The 14,095-nt window shown below is 37.9% G+C and overlaps 1 protein-coding gene across 5 annotated transcripts in view; it reads left to right on the top strand.

Annotated features, from left to right (window-relative positions):
• daam2 (dishevelled associated activator of morphogenesis 2) overlaps positions 1 to 14,095 on the top strand; it is a 99,020-nt gene that overhangs the window by 22,541 nt on the left and 62,384 nt on the right. For all 5 annotated transcript variants that reach the window (XM_044141905.1, XM_044141909.1, XM_044141907.1 and 2 more), the window contains exon 2: positions 11,315 to 11,603. In XM_044141905.1, the coding sequence (XP_043997840.1) occupies positions 11,436 to 11,603 (168 nt within the window). In that variant the 5' untranslated portion in view covers positions 11,315 to 11,435. The remainder of the gene's footprint in view (positions 1 to 11,314; positions 11,604 to 14,095) is intronic.

Here is a 14,095-nt window from a genome sequence, read left to right as displayed (position 1 = left end):
CCTCTCTAGAAGGTCACCCACTTCAATGCAAAAGACACTATTTTATTTGTGCCAGTGACACACTTTCTACAGCTTGTGATGTGTAAGCATATCTCCATACAGTGCCTCAATTCAGCACAGCATTACTGGAGGCTATTTAGGAAAAAGTATGTTCTGCTCACTTCAGGGATAAGTCCCTTTTTGCCTGGCTATATGTATCCCAGAGGAGCATTCCAGACATTAACCAGAGGCCTTCAGTCCTCAATGCTGCAGCTGTTGACCTCTTACCCAGGGAATATTGGTTGCTATTCGGACCGTGGTGCAAAGAATTCAAAGTCAAACAATGGCAAGGTAGTGAATCCACAGGAAACTGCTGTGAGAACATAGGAAAAAGCATGTGCGAAAACAAGCTTTCAAATATATATTTATTTTTTTATTTTCTAGTTCAAAAGTATTTTTTCATAAGTTAGAAGCATCTATGTAATTTGAATGAGTTCAAATGCAATTCTTTCAAAATGAAAGGACCCTCGGGTGTTAGAAGGACATGAAGTCTCTGAGAAGTTCAGCATCCTTTCTCTCCTGAGAGTCATGGTAACCAGTTCCGAGGCTGTATCCCTGCCAGGTTTTTTCCCTTACAAATAATAACATATCTTTAGTTGGGCCTCGTGACTGTGGCGCGTTCCTCCAAGATGAAATAAGATGGCAATTTAACACGGCAGGATTGTGCTTTGGGGTTTGAGGGATACGGATGCCAAGTATTGGATTTCATTCCGAGCCCTGTTAATATGTGGGAATGTTGGGGAGCCTTTGGAATGTGGTGTGGTCCACTTTCCTCTCGGTCCCAATATTAATAGCAAGTGCTCCAGTCCGTTTGATGGGCAGAGATCCACCCGATGCCCCGTGGAGAACTGGGTCAGCAGTGTTCAACCTTCACCCAGGACCAAGTTTAACATTGTTGTCGCTAGAGTCACATTCTGTATTTGGATGACATAATCCTTCTTTTGTAGGTCATGTTTAAGAAGCAGCAGCTAGTAAAGGTCATTAAAGGTGTTTCTTAAGGAAAAGCAAAAACTACCTTTTCAGAAAACCACTACCAATTTCCTTGCTTGACTTTGCTTCCTTTAAAGATCTTGTGTCTCGCCTGGTTCTTGGCTTGAATCAAGGCATGCAGTATGTTTACAGTATTAGCCTGAGTGTGGCAGGGCAGCTGTTGTTTCAAACTTCAAGATTTTGTTTTGGTTAAAGCATCAAAATCAGCAGTGGCACTGTATCAACTTCCCTGGTTGCTGTTTCATGTGGTCTGTCCCAATAATGAACGTTCCTTGCAGCAGGAAATTACTTTTTTTTTTTTTTTTTTTGGATGAATCAAACTAAATGAAATAGCTTTTAATGACACCCTTGGAGGATTGAAGAAAATGTCCTCCACTCTTTTTCCAGAGTTGAAGCATTTTCATTTAATGGGTGAGCTGGTTTACCGTGCCTCACAGTCTTGTGTTTTTGGTGATGTTGCAGCCAATAAGACCTCTAAGGATACTCAAGTGACAGTTGTAGAAAACTTTGCAATCTAAGAACACAGTACATAATTTTAAAATACATTCATGTAGAAGTTTGGGTCATCTTCATTTGCATGTTGTTAGATTGATTAAGAAAACATTTTCACGTAATAATTTGGTGACAATTTGGTGACGTATTTAATTTGATTTTTGAATACATTTATATTCTCTTGCTGTGCATCTTGCACTGTAAGAACTTTGTAAGGCGTTACATCCATGGATGATATGGTAGTATCATCTGATTAGTTGCTTCCAGCAACTAAACATAAAGCTTTGTGAGATTTCCCCAGAAATGTTGCTTTTATTCATATGAGAGAAGTTATTCCCCCTGCTGATAAAATTGTGTAATATACTGCCTTTATAATAAAGTTCTATACATTTACTTAAACAAAAATTAAACACACATCCATTATTAGTTTTCAAGTTCTTAAAATAAATATATTTTGTTCTTCCACCTTTTATAGAGTTATACAAAAATAACAAGCTCTTTATGTAATCCAGTAATGTGCTTGGGTTGCACTGGTGATATGTTGCCCATTGATTTCCAGTGGTACTTTTAACATATCTGACTGCCCAAAAATATTTCCAAACAGCTGAATGTATTTTAGTTGTAAATGAGTGAAAAGTGCTGTAGCCTTCTCTTAGAAAGCTGATGGCACAGCTCAGCAACAAGTGGGGCGAATCAGTGTTTTGCACTACTCAAAGCTACATGCAGGTGAACAAAACTTAAGTCACTCTCTCTTTTTCTGAATTCCATTTCTTTTCTATATATCTAGAACTTGTATCGGTAGGAATGTCCGGATTCAATCTGTGGTACAGTTAGCATCAGTTTCAAAACCAGATTTAGCTGTTGTAAAAGAGTGCAGTAATATGGCTGCAGTTTGGAGCTGCTTTTAAAATTCTAAATAGGAATGGCTTTTTGTAATGTCTGCAGTTACTTTTCAGCAGTAAAGCAGAGCTTTATGTAATCCCACTGACTCTACAAGACACTTATTGTGAAGGTTGCATACTTGTTGAGATTCATCCAGCTCACATAAAGGCTCTATTGAAGCAACACACTGGAACTGGAACTTTTTCCTTCCTGGATTCCTTTCTGGGGTGCTGTGGACTACCACAACATTAATTGTAACATCTTTGATTACATAGTTTACAGTTTTAAATTTTGCACTACAGAAAAGAAAGGATTACCACTTTATCTGTCTGGATTCTCCTCATTTGTGAGATTCTTCCTCTGTGCTCTTTAAATGAGAATTGTACAGATGTGTGACAATTCTCATATGAAATGATCCTTTCATTGGCTGTTTGTTAAAGGAACAAAATGCCTCAAAAATCTAGTAAATCTACATTTCCCTTCGAGCAATTATGGAAATGATTAGGTTATGCTAACAATTGAAGCTATTAAAATAATTATAATGTCATCTGATACAAATTATAGTACTTTAGATGTGTTTTCATGCTTAAGCTGCCTGCTTTACATTCTAGTCTTAAGACTTTGACTTAGCTCTAAACCCCCTTCACATTGTTCTCCAGCTATTGTTTAGCCGTGGTAGATGACTCGGTAGATGAAGAAAGGCTGGAGCATGTGAAACTTTGTCCCTCAGGGTCATGTTGTTTCAGAAGGAGCATTCCACCAGGAGATTTCCTGATGCATGTTTTGCCTCCGACCCAGACAGCCTTGCCCCTGACTATGCACTGGTGGCACCGTCTAAAGGTGTCTTTCCCAGTTCAAAAGTTGAACAGGTTCTCAGCTTTCTTGGCCTTGCAAAATCTTTTGACTGTCTGAGGCTCAGAAAAGAAATTATAGAATGAAAATGCAAGCAGTCAATGAAACAAAGTTTTCAGGCAAATTAAAGGGGAGAGTGAAAAGAATAGATCTTTTTCTAATTCTTGGAAGATGCATAGGCATAAGAACAGAGAGCATACCCATCAACTACCTCCAAAATCCTTGGAAACCACCTGTGTGTTAGACTAAATATGCTTTCTGGCTGCTTCTTATTTTGCGATTTATGCTGGTGTATAGAAGGCATGGATATCATGGCTCTAAACCAGAGGAAAAGAAGGTGGTTAAATGGAATATTAAGTCTAATCACGTCTTTTGTCCATGCATGGTGCTATGGATCTGGTCTTCTAAATAATACATATGTATTGAGTGTGGGATAAATAGTTCTTTCGTGAAAGATGGGGTGTGAAACTTTTGATATCAATTTATTACTTTTTTAATAATTAAGAATAAACTGGCCACTTAAGACTAAAATATCAATACTCAGTGCTCCCGACAAGTTCAAGATCAGGTATGCTGAATTAATCAAAAGTTCTGTTTTGGATTCATTTTAAAGCATCTGGCATGCTGAGTGGGAGTGAATCCTTGTCAATGCAGACAGCATAGCTCAGTGCGACATGTGATGTCATTATTGGGTCACTACAGTGATATTTAATTTGCATTTGCTTTGATTTTCCTCTGACAGCCTTTGCTAATCTGTCATTTTCAAATGTGTAATAAATCATGTGAGACCATTTTTATATTTGGTTTGGAAAGCGGAATTTCAGTACTGTAATGATGGTATATGCATGTTTGCTCTGTAGGAAGCAGAAATTTAATTAAAAACTTCTGTTGGTTGTCTGCCAAAGGGATCTAGACTATGGTATCAATGAAATAATAAAGGAACAGCTTTCTTGCAGATTAAATGCAAATAAACTGTTGGGCCATTGCCTACCGTGCTGGGCCTCTGCAGAGCGACTAAGAGCCAATCATCTGGTCTATTGTTTAAGTACACATGAGAAAGCTGTGTAGAGATTCATGAAAGTGCTGGCTGCCCAACATGAAAATCCCAGGCAGAATGCGTGCTTTCAAAGTGAGCACAGGAATGCAGCGCTTGCAAATGCACCGTGAAATAATGGCACTTCTTCCACTGCTGTCAGCTTAAGTCATTCATTAGTGTAGGCTGAAGCTCATTGCTAACTGCTGAGACTCTTCACTAGAAGCAGTGGTTGAAATCATTTAGATTTAGTGCTGCTTGTCTCTAGTGTATGTGCCGTATATGTTTAAATTGTTCAGACTGTCTGTGTATCTTGTCAGTAGTAATGCCAGTTGCTTCAGATCAACTGTTTCTCTCGATTAATCTGCCCACCCAAGTTGCTGAAGTAATTGAGGAAGTTACGGATGAACTAGATGACTTTAGGTTGTTTTTTTTTCTTTTTGTGAGATAGAACAGACAGCATATTTGTATGTATGCATATGTGCAACTGTGTTGTGGTGGAGTGATGGAGTGCTTATACATATGTTGCTCTAATGTAGCTGATTAATGCTGGCCTATAAACTGCTAAGATGTATGTTGTGTGCATGAACTACACAATTCAGAAGTTGGCCTGTGGGTGGGCCACAGATCTGATGGGTTCCACGAGGGATTGTGCTTCCGGTGTACAAGTTGATTTGTCTTGCAGCGTTTCTTTTTCCGGGGGGTAATTGAGTGATTGTTCCATCATTCTTTGAACAGACAGACAGTCGGATGGAGAGCAGGAGGGCTTTTTTGGAGGGGGCAAGTCTGGGGCAGCAACAGTCAGAAAGTGCCATGGCTCCCCTGAGCTCAAAGGCATGGCTGAATAGCTGCTTTATGTTCAATTAATGAGTGACTAGTTCACTTTCATGTCAAAGGACACATGCAGCTTTCACACAGCAGTGTCACATTATGACAACACAAAGATATTTTCTAACCTCTTCATGTCCCTTTGAACCTTTTTGTATTTTATGATATCGCCACACACTTTTATGTGAAGAAGTAGTGTCTTTAGTATATTTGAAGTGGATAAAATGTAATTTATTATGCTTACAAAAAAGTGACATGGACAGTACAGGCTGTTGGGTCTGTATTCCACTAATTTGGCCTGTGTGGAAAAATGACAAGAAGAAAGCAGTTGTTGAAAAAGCGCCTGCTTAGATCAAAGCAGATCCTTGTGTTATATTTGCCCAGTTAAAGACCAGACCTAATTTCAACTGACATTAAAGGTCAGTTTTCAACTATTTTTTTTCTCCCATGTATTATTTCAAACCTAAGGTCTCTCTTTACTCCAGGTGGCTTAGCCTGGAATTCAAGTTTAATAGTCAGGTTTCACTTTTGATTTTTATCTCTTCAAATTTTTCCATCAAACGTAATCCATCTTCCTACAGTTAAACTTTCCTGTTCTAGCACTCCTATTTAATTTATAAAGAAAATGGCTAAAACTGCCATGTTGTCAGATATTTGAATATGATCAAATCTCTATCCCCATGTTGCCAGATAACGCATAAAATCTGTTAATCTGCTTTACATTTTGAATGTTTATGCCAGCGTGGCATTGCTCCCCCATCCCTGGTATCAGCTGCTTATATAAACCAGACTGCTCCTCCTCCTCCTTTTTCTCCTTCCATGGCCTAACACCATGCAGGAATGATTCTCATTTGTGGAACCAAACCCAGAAAAGATTGTGTGCAAAAAAAAAAAAAAAAGTGTGAACCACAACCTCGACTGTGATCTTTTATTCAGTGCCCCTTAAAACTCCAGTCATTCTGTCTTGTTGTTTTTGATATTTCTCCGTTTCCAGTTTTATTGTTGCTGCTTGTTCTTCCTCCCATTCTTTCTACTTTCCTCCGACTTAGAATATGGTCGGAAAACCTCTTAGACTCCATGGCTATTGGTTTGAGATTGTTTCAGGAATGGTGTGGACGTATGAGAATAAAAGTTTTAAAGTATCTGTCATTTAATAAATTACTCTAACTGAATTATGTGCCTTTTTTATGAAATCTAAATGTATGTGCAAACTGTTGTTTACTTTCTCTGAGCTAAATTTTTTAGACTGATTGAAAAGTTTGTTTGATTTTGGTCAGTGTGTTGTTTTTTTCTCCTGCAAACATTGTACATGTGTCTGTGTAAGATGGCAATGAGAGAATTAAAATTTGCACAAATGCTTTTCGAACGCGTCTTTTTCTATACAGTGTACGTTGAAGCAGGAGCTACAGCCCATTCTTTGCTGCACCTTCCTCCTTCTCTTCCACTGGCCTACTTCCCGACAGCTGGAAGGAGAAGATGAAGTAGAGGTCTGAATACAAAGTGGCAGCAGCATTTCCCTTTACGACCATCGTTTGCCTCTGTCTTCTTGCTTAGCTGTTCCTCAAACCCACTTGAATCAAAACAGGTGTGACAATACTGGCTTTGCTTCAGGGCTTTCCATATTTTTTTACTAAAACATCTAATGTGTGTATATACATATATTTGGGTTCTAAGTTGACATGCTTTAATTTAGATGATTTGATATAGTACACTGTGTTTGCATTGTGCTTGCCAACACTATACGTAGAATATATGTGGAATTGATTTTTAATTAATATTTAATTTTAAACCTAGCTGAAAGTTGGTGTAGTTAAAGTTAGGAAAGTTTTCCTCTTTGCTGTGCAAGGCTTTGTAACAGCTGTTTAGGTGGAACATTGTATATGTATAAATGTACAAATGATTGCAGATGCAAAAGTAAACATACTTGGAGTTTTTGATATGGTTTTAGAAATTGGTTAAAGGTTTATGGAAAACTCAAACAAGAGTATAGAATCCAGTATGAGCCAATGTTGTAGTGTCAAACCTTAAATTGTTGGTGTCCTGTAGCCGTTCTTAAGTGCTGCCAGTGTTCTGCATTTATTTGTTTTATGTTATTCGTTTTAGTGCTTTTAAATATTCACTTATTTATTGTACAAGGTGACCAATTTGCAGTGCATGTACTCCCCCCCCAAAAAAAAAAAAAACAACAACCTGTAAACAGGTACGCAGCCATAGTAGAAGTAGTAATAAATGATGATGATTCAATCTAATTAACGGTTTAATAATAGGTCTCTGCAGGATCAACTTTTGACATGTCTATTTTATAGGTTGGACAAAAGGCAAAAGGGACACCCATTTGGATTATCGGAAGTTAATTTAACAAAAGAGTTGCATGTCGATGGTAAAGAATGGGTCCCATAGCACAACCTTGAGGCACTCCTTTTTTAATAGTAGCTGTAGGGAAGCTGGAAGTTAATGAAGACAATGGAACGACTAAAATCAGGTGATGTCTGAATCGATCACTTTGTGAAAACACTTGGTTGTGTGATTCATTTAACATATAAAAACCTCAAATTGATGGACTTGGTGTCCTTAAAAGCAAAAGTGCACCCATTTCCCCCCCCCCTTTTTTAGAGTGGATATATTAAATGTATGAAAGTAAGCAAACTATGTCCATAAATAGGACGGATCAGCATATCAGTCCCACAAAATAACAGTAAGTGTATTTGTAGAAAACCACTTCCAGAATAAAACACAGTAGCCCAGAGCTGAGGATTCAGTAACAGACAGGAAACAGAAGGAGGAGGATTAAAGATGGAATAAGTGGATGGTAAGCAGTGGCAAGGAAAAATGACAGATGTTGCCATTAGCGGGAGGGTTGTTGCAGGGAACTGTCACTCTGATTTAGCCTAAAATAGAGGAATAATAGAAGACGACAGAGAGGGGGGAAATGAAAAGCCCAGAGATGGTCAGATGGCAGCGGACACGGTCAATCTGGAGTGACATTGCATGCAGATGAAGGTTACATAAACAGCCGGTTCTTAAATTTCTAACTGTATATAATTCTGACTCTATATAATGTATGCTCTGTGTGTTTGGAGTCCCTAGCCTGCTTCCTCTGAGCTGGAATCAGGCCAGTTGGACTGGTGATGAGTGAGGACTGCCTGCAAGTGGATTCTGGTGGGAGAGAGAAGATAAAAACAGACACCAAGAGACATAAGACAGGAGGGTTAGGCTGTGTGTTATGCTGAAGGGATTTAATAATCTCCACACTCTGTTTACAGCAACAAAACATTGTTTCCCACTATAGAAACTTATTGCTCTTTAGTCAAAGTCATCAAACTTAACAGTACTTTTATTTTACCACAATGTGTATCTCTGTGCATATTATGTAATGCATGATTTAGCTGCTATTCCTGTTAGGGGTTGAAGTAGGTATATACTTTGCCTTTCTGACATCATTTTAGTTAATTAACATAATTAATGTAACCTAATTAGTTGCTTGGATACTTGCATTATGAGCTTTTATTTTCCGAGTTTTTTTATTTGTCATGTTTTAGCAACTATTGCTTCAGGTTTATCTGCACAACAGATAAACTGGGCTTTTTCACTGAAGTAGTTGCTATGCTGGTTTATAGGTTGCAGGATTTCAACGAGGGACTCCACCGTCTTAAACCAACAGCTATCTTTGCAATCTCGGGTGCTTGTGAAAGCTGGCAATAGACTACAAGGTTAAATTTACCACATATTCAACTGCGTTAATATATTGAAGAAATTGTAAAAAAAAAAAAAAAAAAAAAAAAGACCAAAAAACATCCAGAAAGCAGCCTTGATATTTTGAGATGTCAGAATTAAATGATTAATTTAAATAAACCTCCACCGTGTGGAGCTGCACAATAAATGAAATTGCAATCAGCATCATGAGATTGTTGTTTGCAATCATGGAAATGAATAGGACTGCTCTGAAGGAATATTTGGTTGGCTGCTACTGTAGACATAAAGTGACATCCATTCACACTTCTCATGCCAAATATAATTTTTCCAGCTGGAGGGAATCTCACTGACCTTGATGCCCACACAATATTAACTTTAATGATCCACATGCTAACGCTCCCAGGGAGAGGTGGGGGCATTGTGATGATGGAAAAGAGGAAGGTAGAGTGAGGCCGTTATGGATTACTTTGGATTCACACCGCAAATGGAAATGAGAAAAAAAAAACACTTTGAAAAACAGAAATGAAAACATTGACAATGGTGAAACATAAAAATTTATTAAAATGTTACTATATAAAAATAATGCAAGTTAATCATTTACATTGATATTGAATATTCTAAACAATACTTGTTAACATAATAATAAAAATCTAAAATATTCAAATCCCGTTCTAGATTTGGCTGTTCTGCTTTAAGAATCTATTTAGGAGTGATGTGGTTCTTATTTTGATGATTTTGTACCTCTTCCCAAACTACATTCATTTTCCTAATTAAATAAGTTACATGTCTCTTTTGGTTCTGTTTAGGAAAATTGTAAAAAATAGAAAAAATATGAAGAGACTGGAATGTCTGATGATTGCTGATATCTTAAAAGTTTTGCTCAGTTAGCTTAAATGCTTTAAAGTTCAAAAGCAAGACACTAAATCTCAAAATACATATGGCTTGTGGTGTAAAGGTAAGACTGGCATCTTATTCACAGAAGCTATTGGTCTTAAACATAGCAGTCCACGCTTTGATTCTTGACCTTGGGAATTTGTTGCACACTTTTCACTCTGACAATTTCAATAGCAAAATAGGTTATTTTCTAAACTATGATCTGCTTTTGTTTTTTGTTTTTTTTAATTTACTTTAATAATTTATCAAAATATGATATGTTATTCAGAATCGTATGTATTTTATGTGTAATTTCCAAGAATTAAAACTGGACACTTTCATGAACTAAAGAATAAAGTTGCCATGGTTGCTTGCATGTTTTCTATAGACTATATATTTTTATAAGTGAATTTAAGGTAGAAGCATTTTTATTGTCCGCTTGGTCTTTGAGTGGGTTCATAATGATACGAATGTCACAGAAAAGGCAACAAGATGAAAGCTGAATGTGTGTTCACAGCTCCATATTGGAGATTGAAAGAGCTGGTCAGAACAAGCAGTAAAAAGGCAAAATGGAAATATGGTGGGGTTTTATCTTCCTTTTTTCTCTTTCTTCTCATGTTGCTGCTGAGGGCCTAGAACGTTCATAAAGAATTTACCATGCTGCTAATTTTAGACAGCTCAGTAAAAAGCTCTACACTGAACAAGAGATGGTGGAGATTCAAGCTCAGTCAGGATACGGTATTTTGGGTTAGCTTTTTGTGGATACTGAAGTTATAAAATTTGACTGCCTCATTAAATATGAGTTTCAGGATGTACTTAGTTCCTCTAAGGTTATGTAAAAACATTAAGAGAGAGTGCATAACATTTATTGACATTTTATATTTTAAATGTGGTGCATGCTTTGAAATTCCAATAACATTCTGTTGCTTCAAAATTGATTTCTCGGTCAAGTACTTGTACTGGATTTGCACGCTTGAAGTATTTGCATAACATAAGTGTGGTCTATTCATTCACAAATGTGGTAAACTGAAGCATAAAGAAGAGCTGAGGAAACTCCTCAGCTGAGACCGGTCACTACATTTTTGCTTTTCTATACTGAAAGGACTAGAATTTATTAAGCAGGATCCACCAATGCTCTTTTCAAAGCACCGTGGCACATTTTTGCTCATGCAGTAGAGTTGTGTATACGCTGCAGATCCAACATTGTACCTCTTAAAGACGAGATTTCTTTGCTGTGGTAAAGTTGCAACCACTGACGAAATGATGCTGTTGTGCCGATTCTTGCATTTCAAAGGGCCTTTTTTGGTTAGCCAGCAAACAAAATCCCCACCCTGGCTTGTAAAAGCCACTACTTGCTTGGATATTTCCCTTGACGTAGTTTCTGCAGGTGGCTTAGTGATGTTTGTTTGGATGTGGTGTAGGTTGCTCGCGTGTTTTTTCCTAACAATATCAGGCTGCTGGAAATGAGGATCGTCTCTCGGTCTCTGAATTACAAAAATAAATAAAGATTTCCCAGAGAAAAAACACAGACCAACCACCTTAAATCTTCATATTCAGTAAATACCGATGACATTGGCCATCTGGGATTGTTAGCATCTCTAATCCTCTCCGTTTTTCTTCATTCTTTTCCAGATCATGCCCCCCAGATAGCAGTCTCGTCATCCTTTCCACTCCCCCCTCCCTTGTCCCTCGGCCCCGTCCTTTACCTTCCTGGTTCAGCACCACCACTGCCAGCTTCACCACCATAGCCACTATGCCTCCCAGGAAGAGGACACGGGCGGGCTTGGGCTTCCTATGCTGCTTTGGAAGCAGCGAGCCACCGGAGATCAACTTGAAGGACACCGTGCCGCTGCAGCTGCTGGAGTTCAGCTCCCCCATGCCACCTGCAGAGGAGCTGCATGCACGCTTTTCTGAACTGGTGGTGAGTAAAAATGAAAACATTTGTCTCTGATGAAAAAGAGTTTTTAGGTTTGACACCAAACATATTTTACTTTAATTTACACAAATTCTTTTTGCACGGCTCATGTACAGATTTGTACAAAATTCTGCTCCTTTAAGATAGCCGACAGCTTTTAGTTTGGATTTTTTTCTGAACTAATTTTATTAGGTTGAATGTTCATTTGCATCACATCAAAATCTCTACTCATAAGAGCAACTAAATATACATTCATTACACACAGAACTTTGTGGTTTAAATGTCCATTTGTGTTAAATTGAAGGATTATGAAAACCCAAACATCAATTTCTCATGAAATTAGATCACACAGGACCAATGAAATGAATTTTAACACAGAAAGACTATTTAGCATAGTCACTGACAAGGAACAAGACTATATTTGTTGACTGAGTATTGTATTCAAGTATCTTAATTTTTGGTTTAAAAATGAAAGGAGCATCTCCAAGAGACTTTTTAACAGAAGAAAACATGAATTGCTCTAAAATGTCCTGGTAGATGATTGTGTTGACTGTGGAGTTGATGAAACACTGTGGACCAGCTTCTGCCACAGATGAACAGGTTCCCCAAATTACCAATGACTATAGAAATGTCTCTCTGCTTGAAAACAGTGCTCCTTCAAACTCTGTGACCTTATTTTCTGAATGAAATGCAAAATTAATTTTCATCAGAAAACACTTTTTATATATATATTCCACTAGTTTTTCACCTTGGCCCTGATAAAATTATTTTTATGGAGTCTCTGGTTAAGGATATGATTAATTCAAGAAATGTGAAAATTGGAGCCCATATCCTGCATTAGGTCTCTGTGTGGTGGCTCTTGGAGGTCAGACTTTTAATCTCAAGTTTTTTTTTTTTGTTTGTTTTTTTTTTGTGATGCCAAACCAAAGGTTAAATAAGAAAATTAAGTTAAGTCAAGGAGTTAATCCGTTTGCGTGTGGAATTTTTTTCTTGCACTCAACTTTTTGTTAATATACCTATATATAGTACTATGATGAACAACCACCTTAACAACCACCTTCCTTGGCTTTAATCTTTTCTTAAGCTCCACATTGACAGTGACATTTTGCTGGACAACTGTTAAATCTGCAGCTTTACCCATAATTTTGATATTCATAATATTGAAATTACATAACTGTTGCATACTGCAGCACACTTGTAGTGGTTGTGTGTAATCTTTCAGCTTTCAGACAAGTCTGTCATAATTAACAGAAATAAACACCCGGAATGCATAACTGTGTGTAATGACTTCATGTCATTATGAATTTAACATTTTGAATTGAATCATTGAAACAAATTAACCTGCGTAGAAGAATAATGTGCGACATGCCTTTCACTAAAAGCAGAACAACCCTCTTCTTATTGTTTTCCTTCTTGGCTTGCAGCCCGATAGTTTGTGTGTTGCTCATTATCCTGAACAAATAGGATTAGAGGCAAGAATTAAAATGCTTGGGTCTTGCGGAAGTTGCCTTGATGGTTGGCTGAGGCTATGCCCCAATCTGCATCATCAAACTGATATGAACACAGCGCACATCTCGTGCACAGATCACGCTTACTGGCAGAAGCTTAGCGTTTGCGCCAGTGCCAGATGGGGATCGTTGTGCCGACATGTGCCCAGGCAGTGGCGAGAGATCAGGGCACAGCTGTCAGAATGGAGAGCTCTGAAGTGAGTTTCAGCTGCCATGTAAGAACAGGGCTGTGTTGTGTTTGTCCGTTTGCTCACTTCCTGTCTCATGGTCACTGTCAGTCTTGTCTGATTTCATCGTAGCACCCTCCTCGCTTCCCTTTGGCCTCGGATTTCCTGCTTTATGCTAGCCCTCCCAACATTATGTCTAATGGTGTGCCTGCAGGGCAGCCTATGGCATGTCTAACTTCTCAGAGAAAACTAAAAGTCCGTCTGTGCGATATGTCCCTTCACTGTTAATTTAAATTCAGGAAATATTGAAAAAAAGTAGATTTTTTATTTTTTTAGCTGACTGAAAAGACAGACAACAGGTTTGCATTATAGGCCATTATGTGCTGAAGAACATATAAACCATTAAACAACAGTAGCTGAAGATATTTATTGTCAAGATTGAAAAAGATGTAGTAAGGAGGTTGCAACATTTATACCATCATTTGCCTCAGTGGATTTTATTTTTCTTTTACGTAAAGTGGAAGACTGTCTGCTGAATATGTAAAACAACAGTTTGCGAGTTCACATGTGTGATACAAGTCAAGGCTTTGCAGATATATTTTTGCATCAATTCTGGTTTGACTGTAATAAAAAAAATATATAATAAAACAATCAGAGACTGTTTTGAGTTTTTCCTGCCTGCTCGTCATATGGGAGCATTTAGCCAAATCACAGGAGCAATCCTCGTGGTTAAGAGGACTGAACGACCCGTGGCTTCTTCTGGGGTAAAATTAAGATGAAAGCAAGACAGATGCCTAAGTGAGGCGGAAGAAAGCCAAAATTA

This window comes from Gambusia affinis, linkage group LG16 (assembly GCF_019740435.1).
Source record: "Gambusia affinis linkage group LG16, SWU_Gaff_1.0, whole genome shotgun sequence".
Lineage (NCBI taxonomy): Eukaryota > Metazoa > Chordata > Actinopteri > Cyprinodontiformes > Poeciliidae > Gambusia > Gambusia affinis.
The sequence above is the reverse complement of the archived record's forward strand: the minus strand, read 5'-3'. Positions and strand labels throughout refer to the sequence as shown.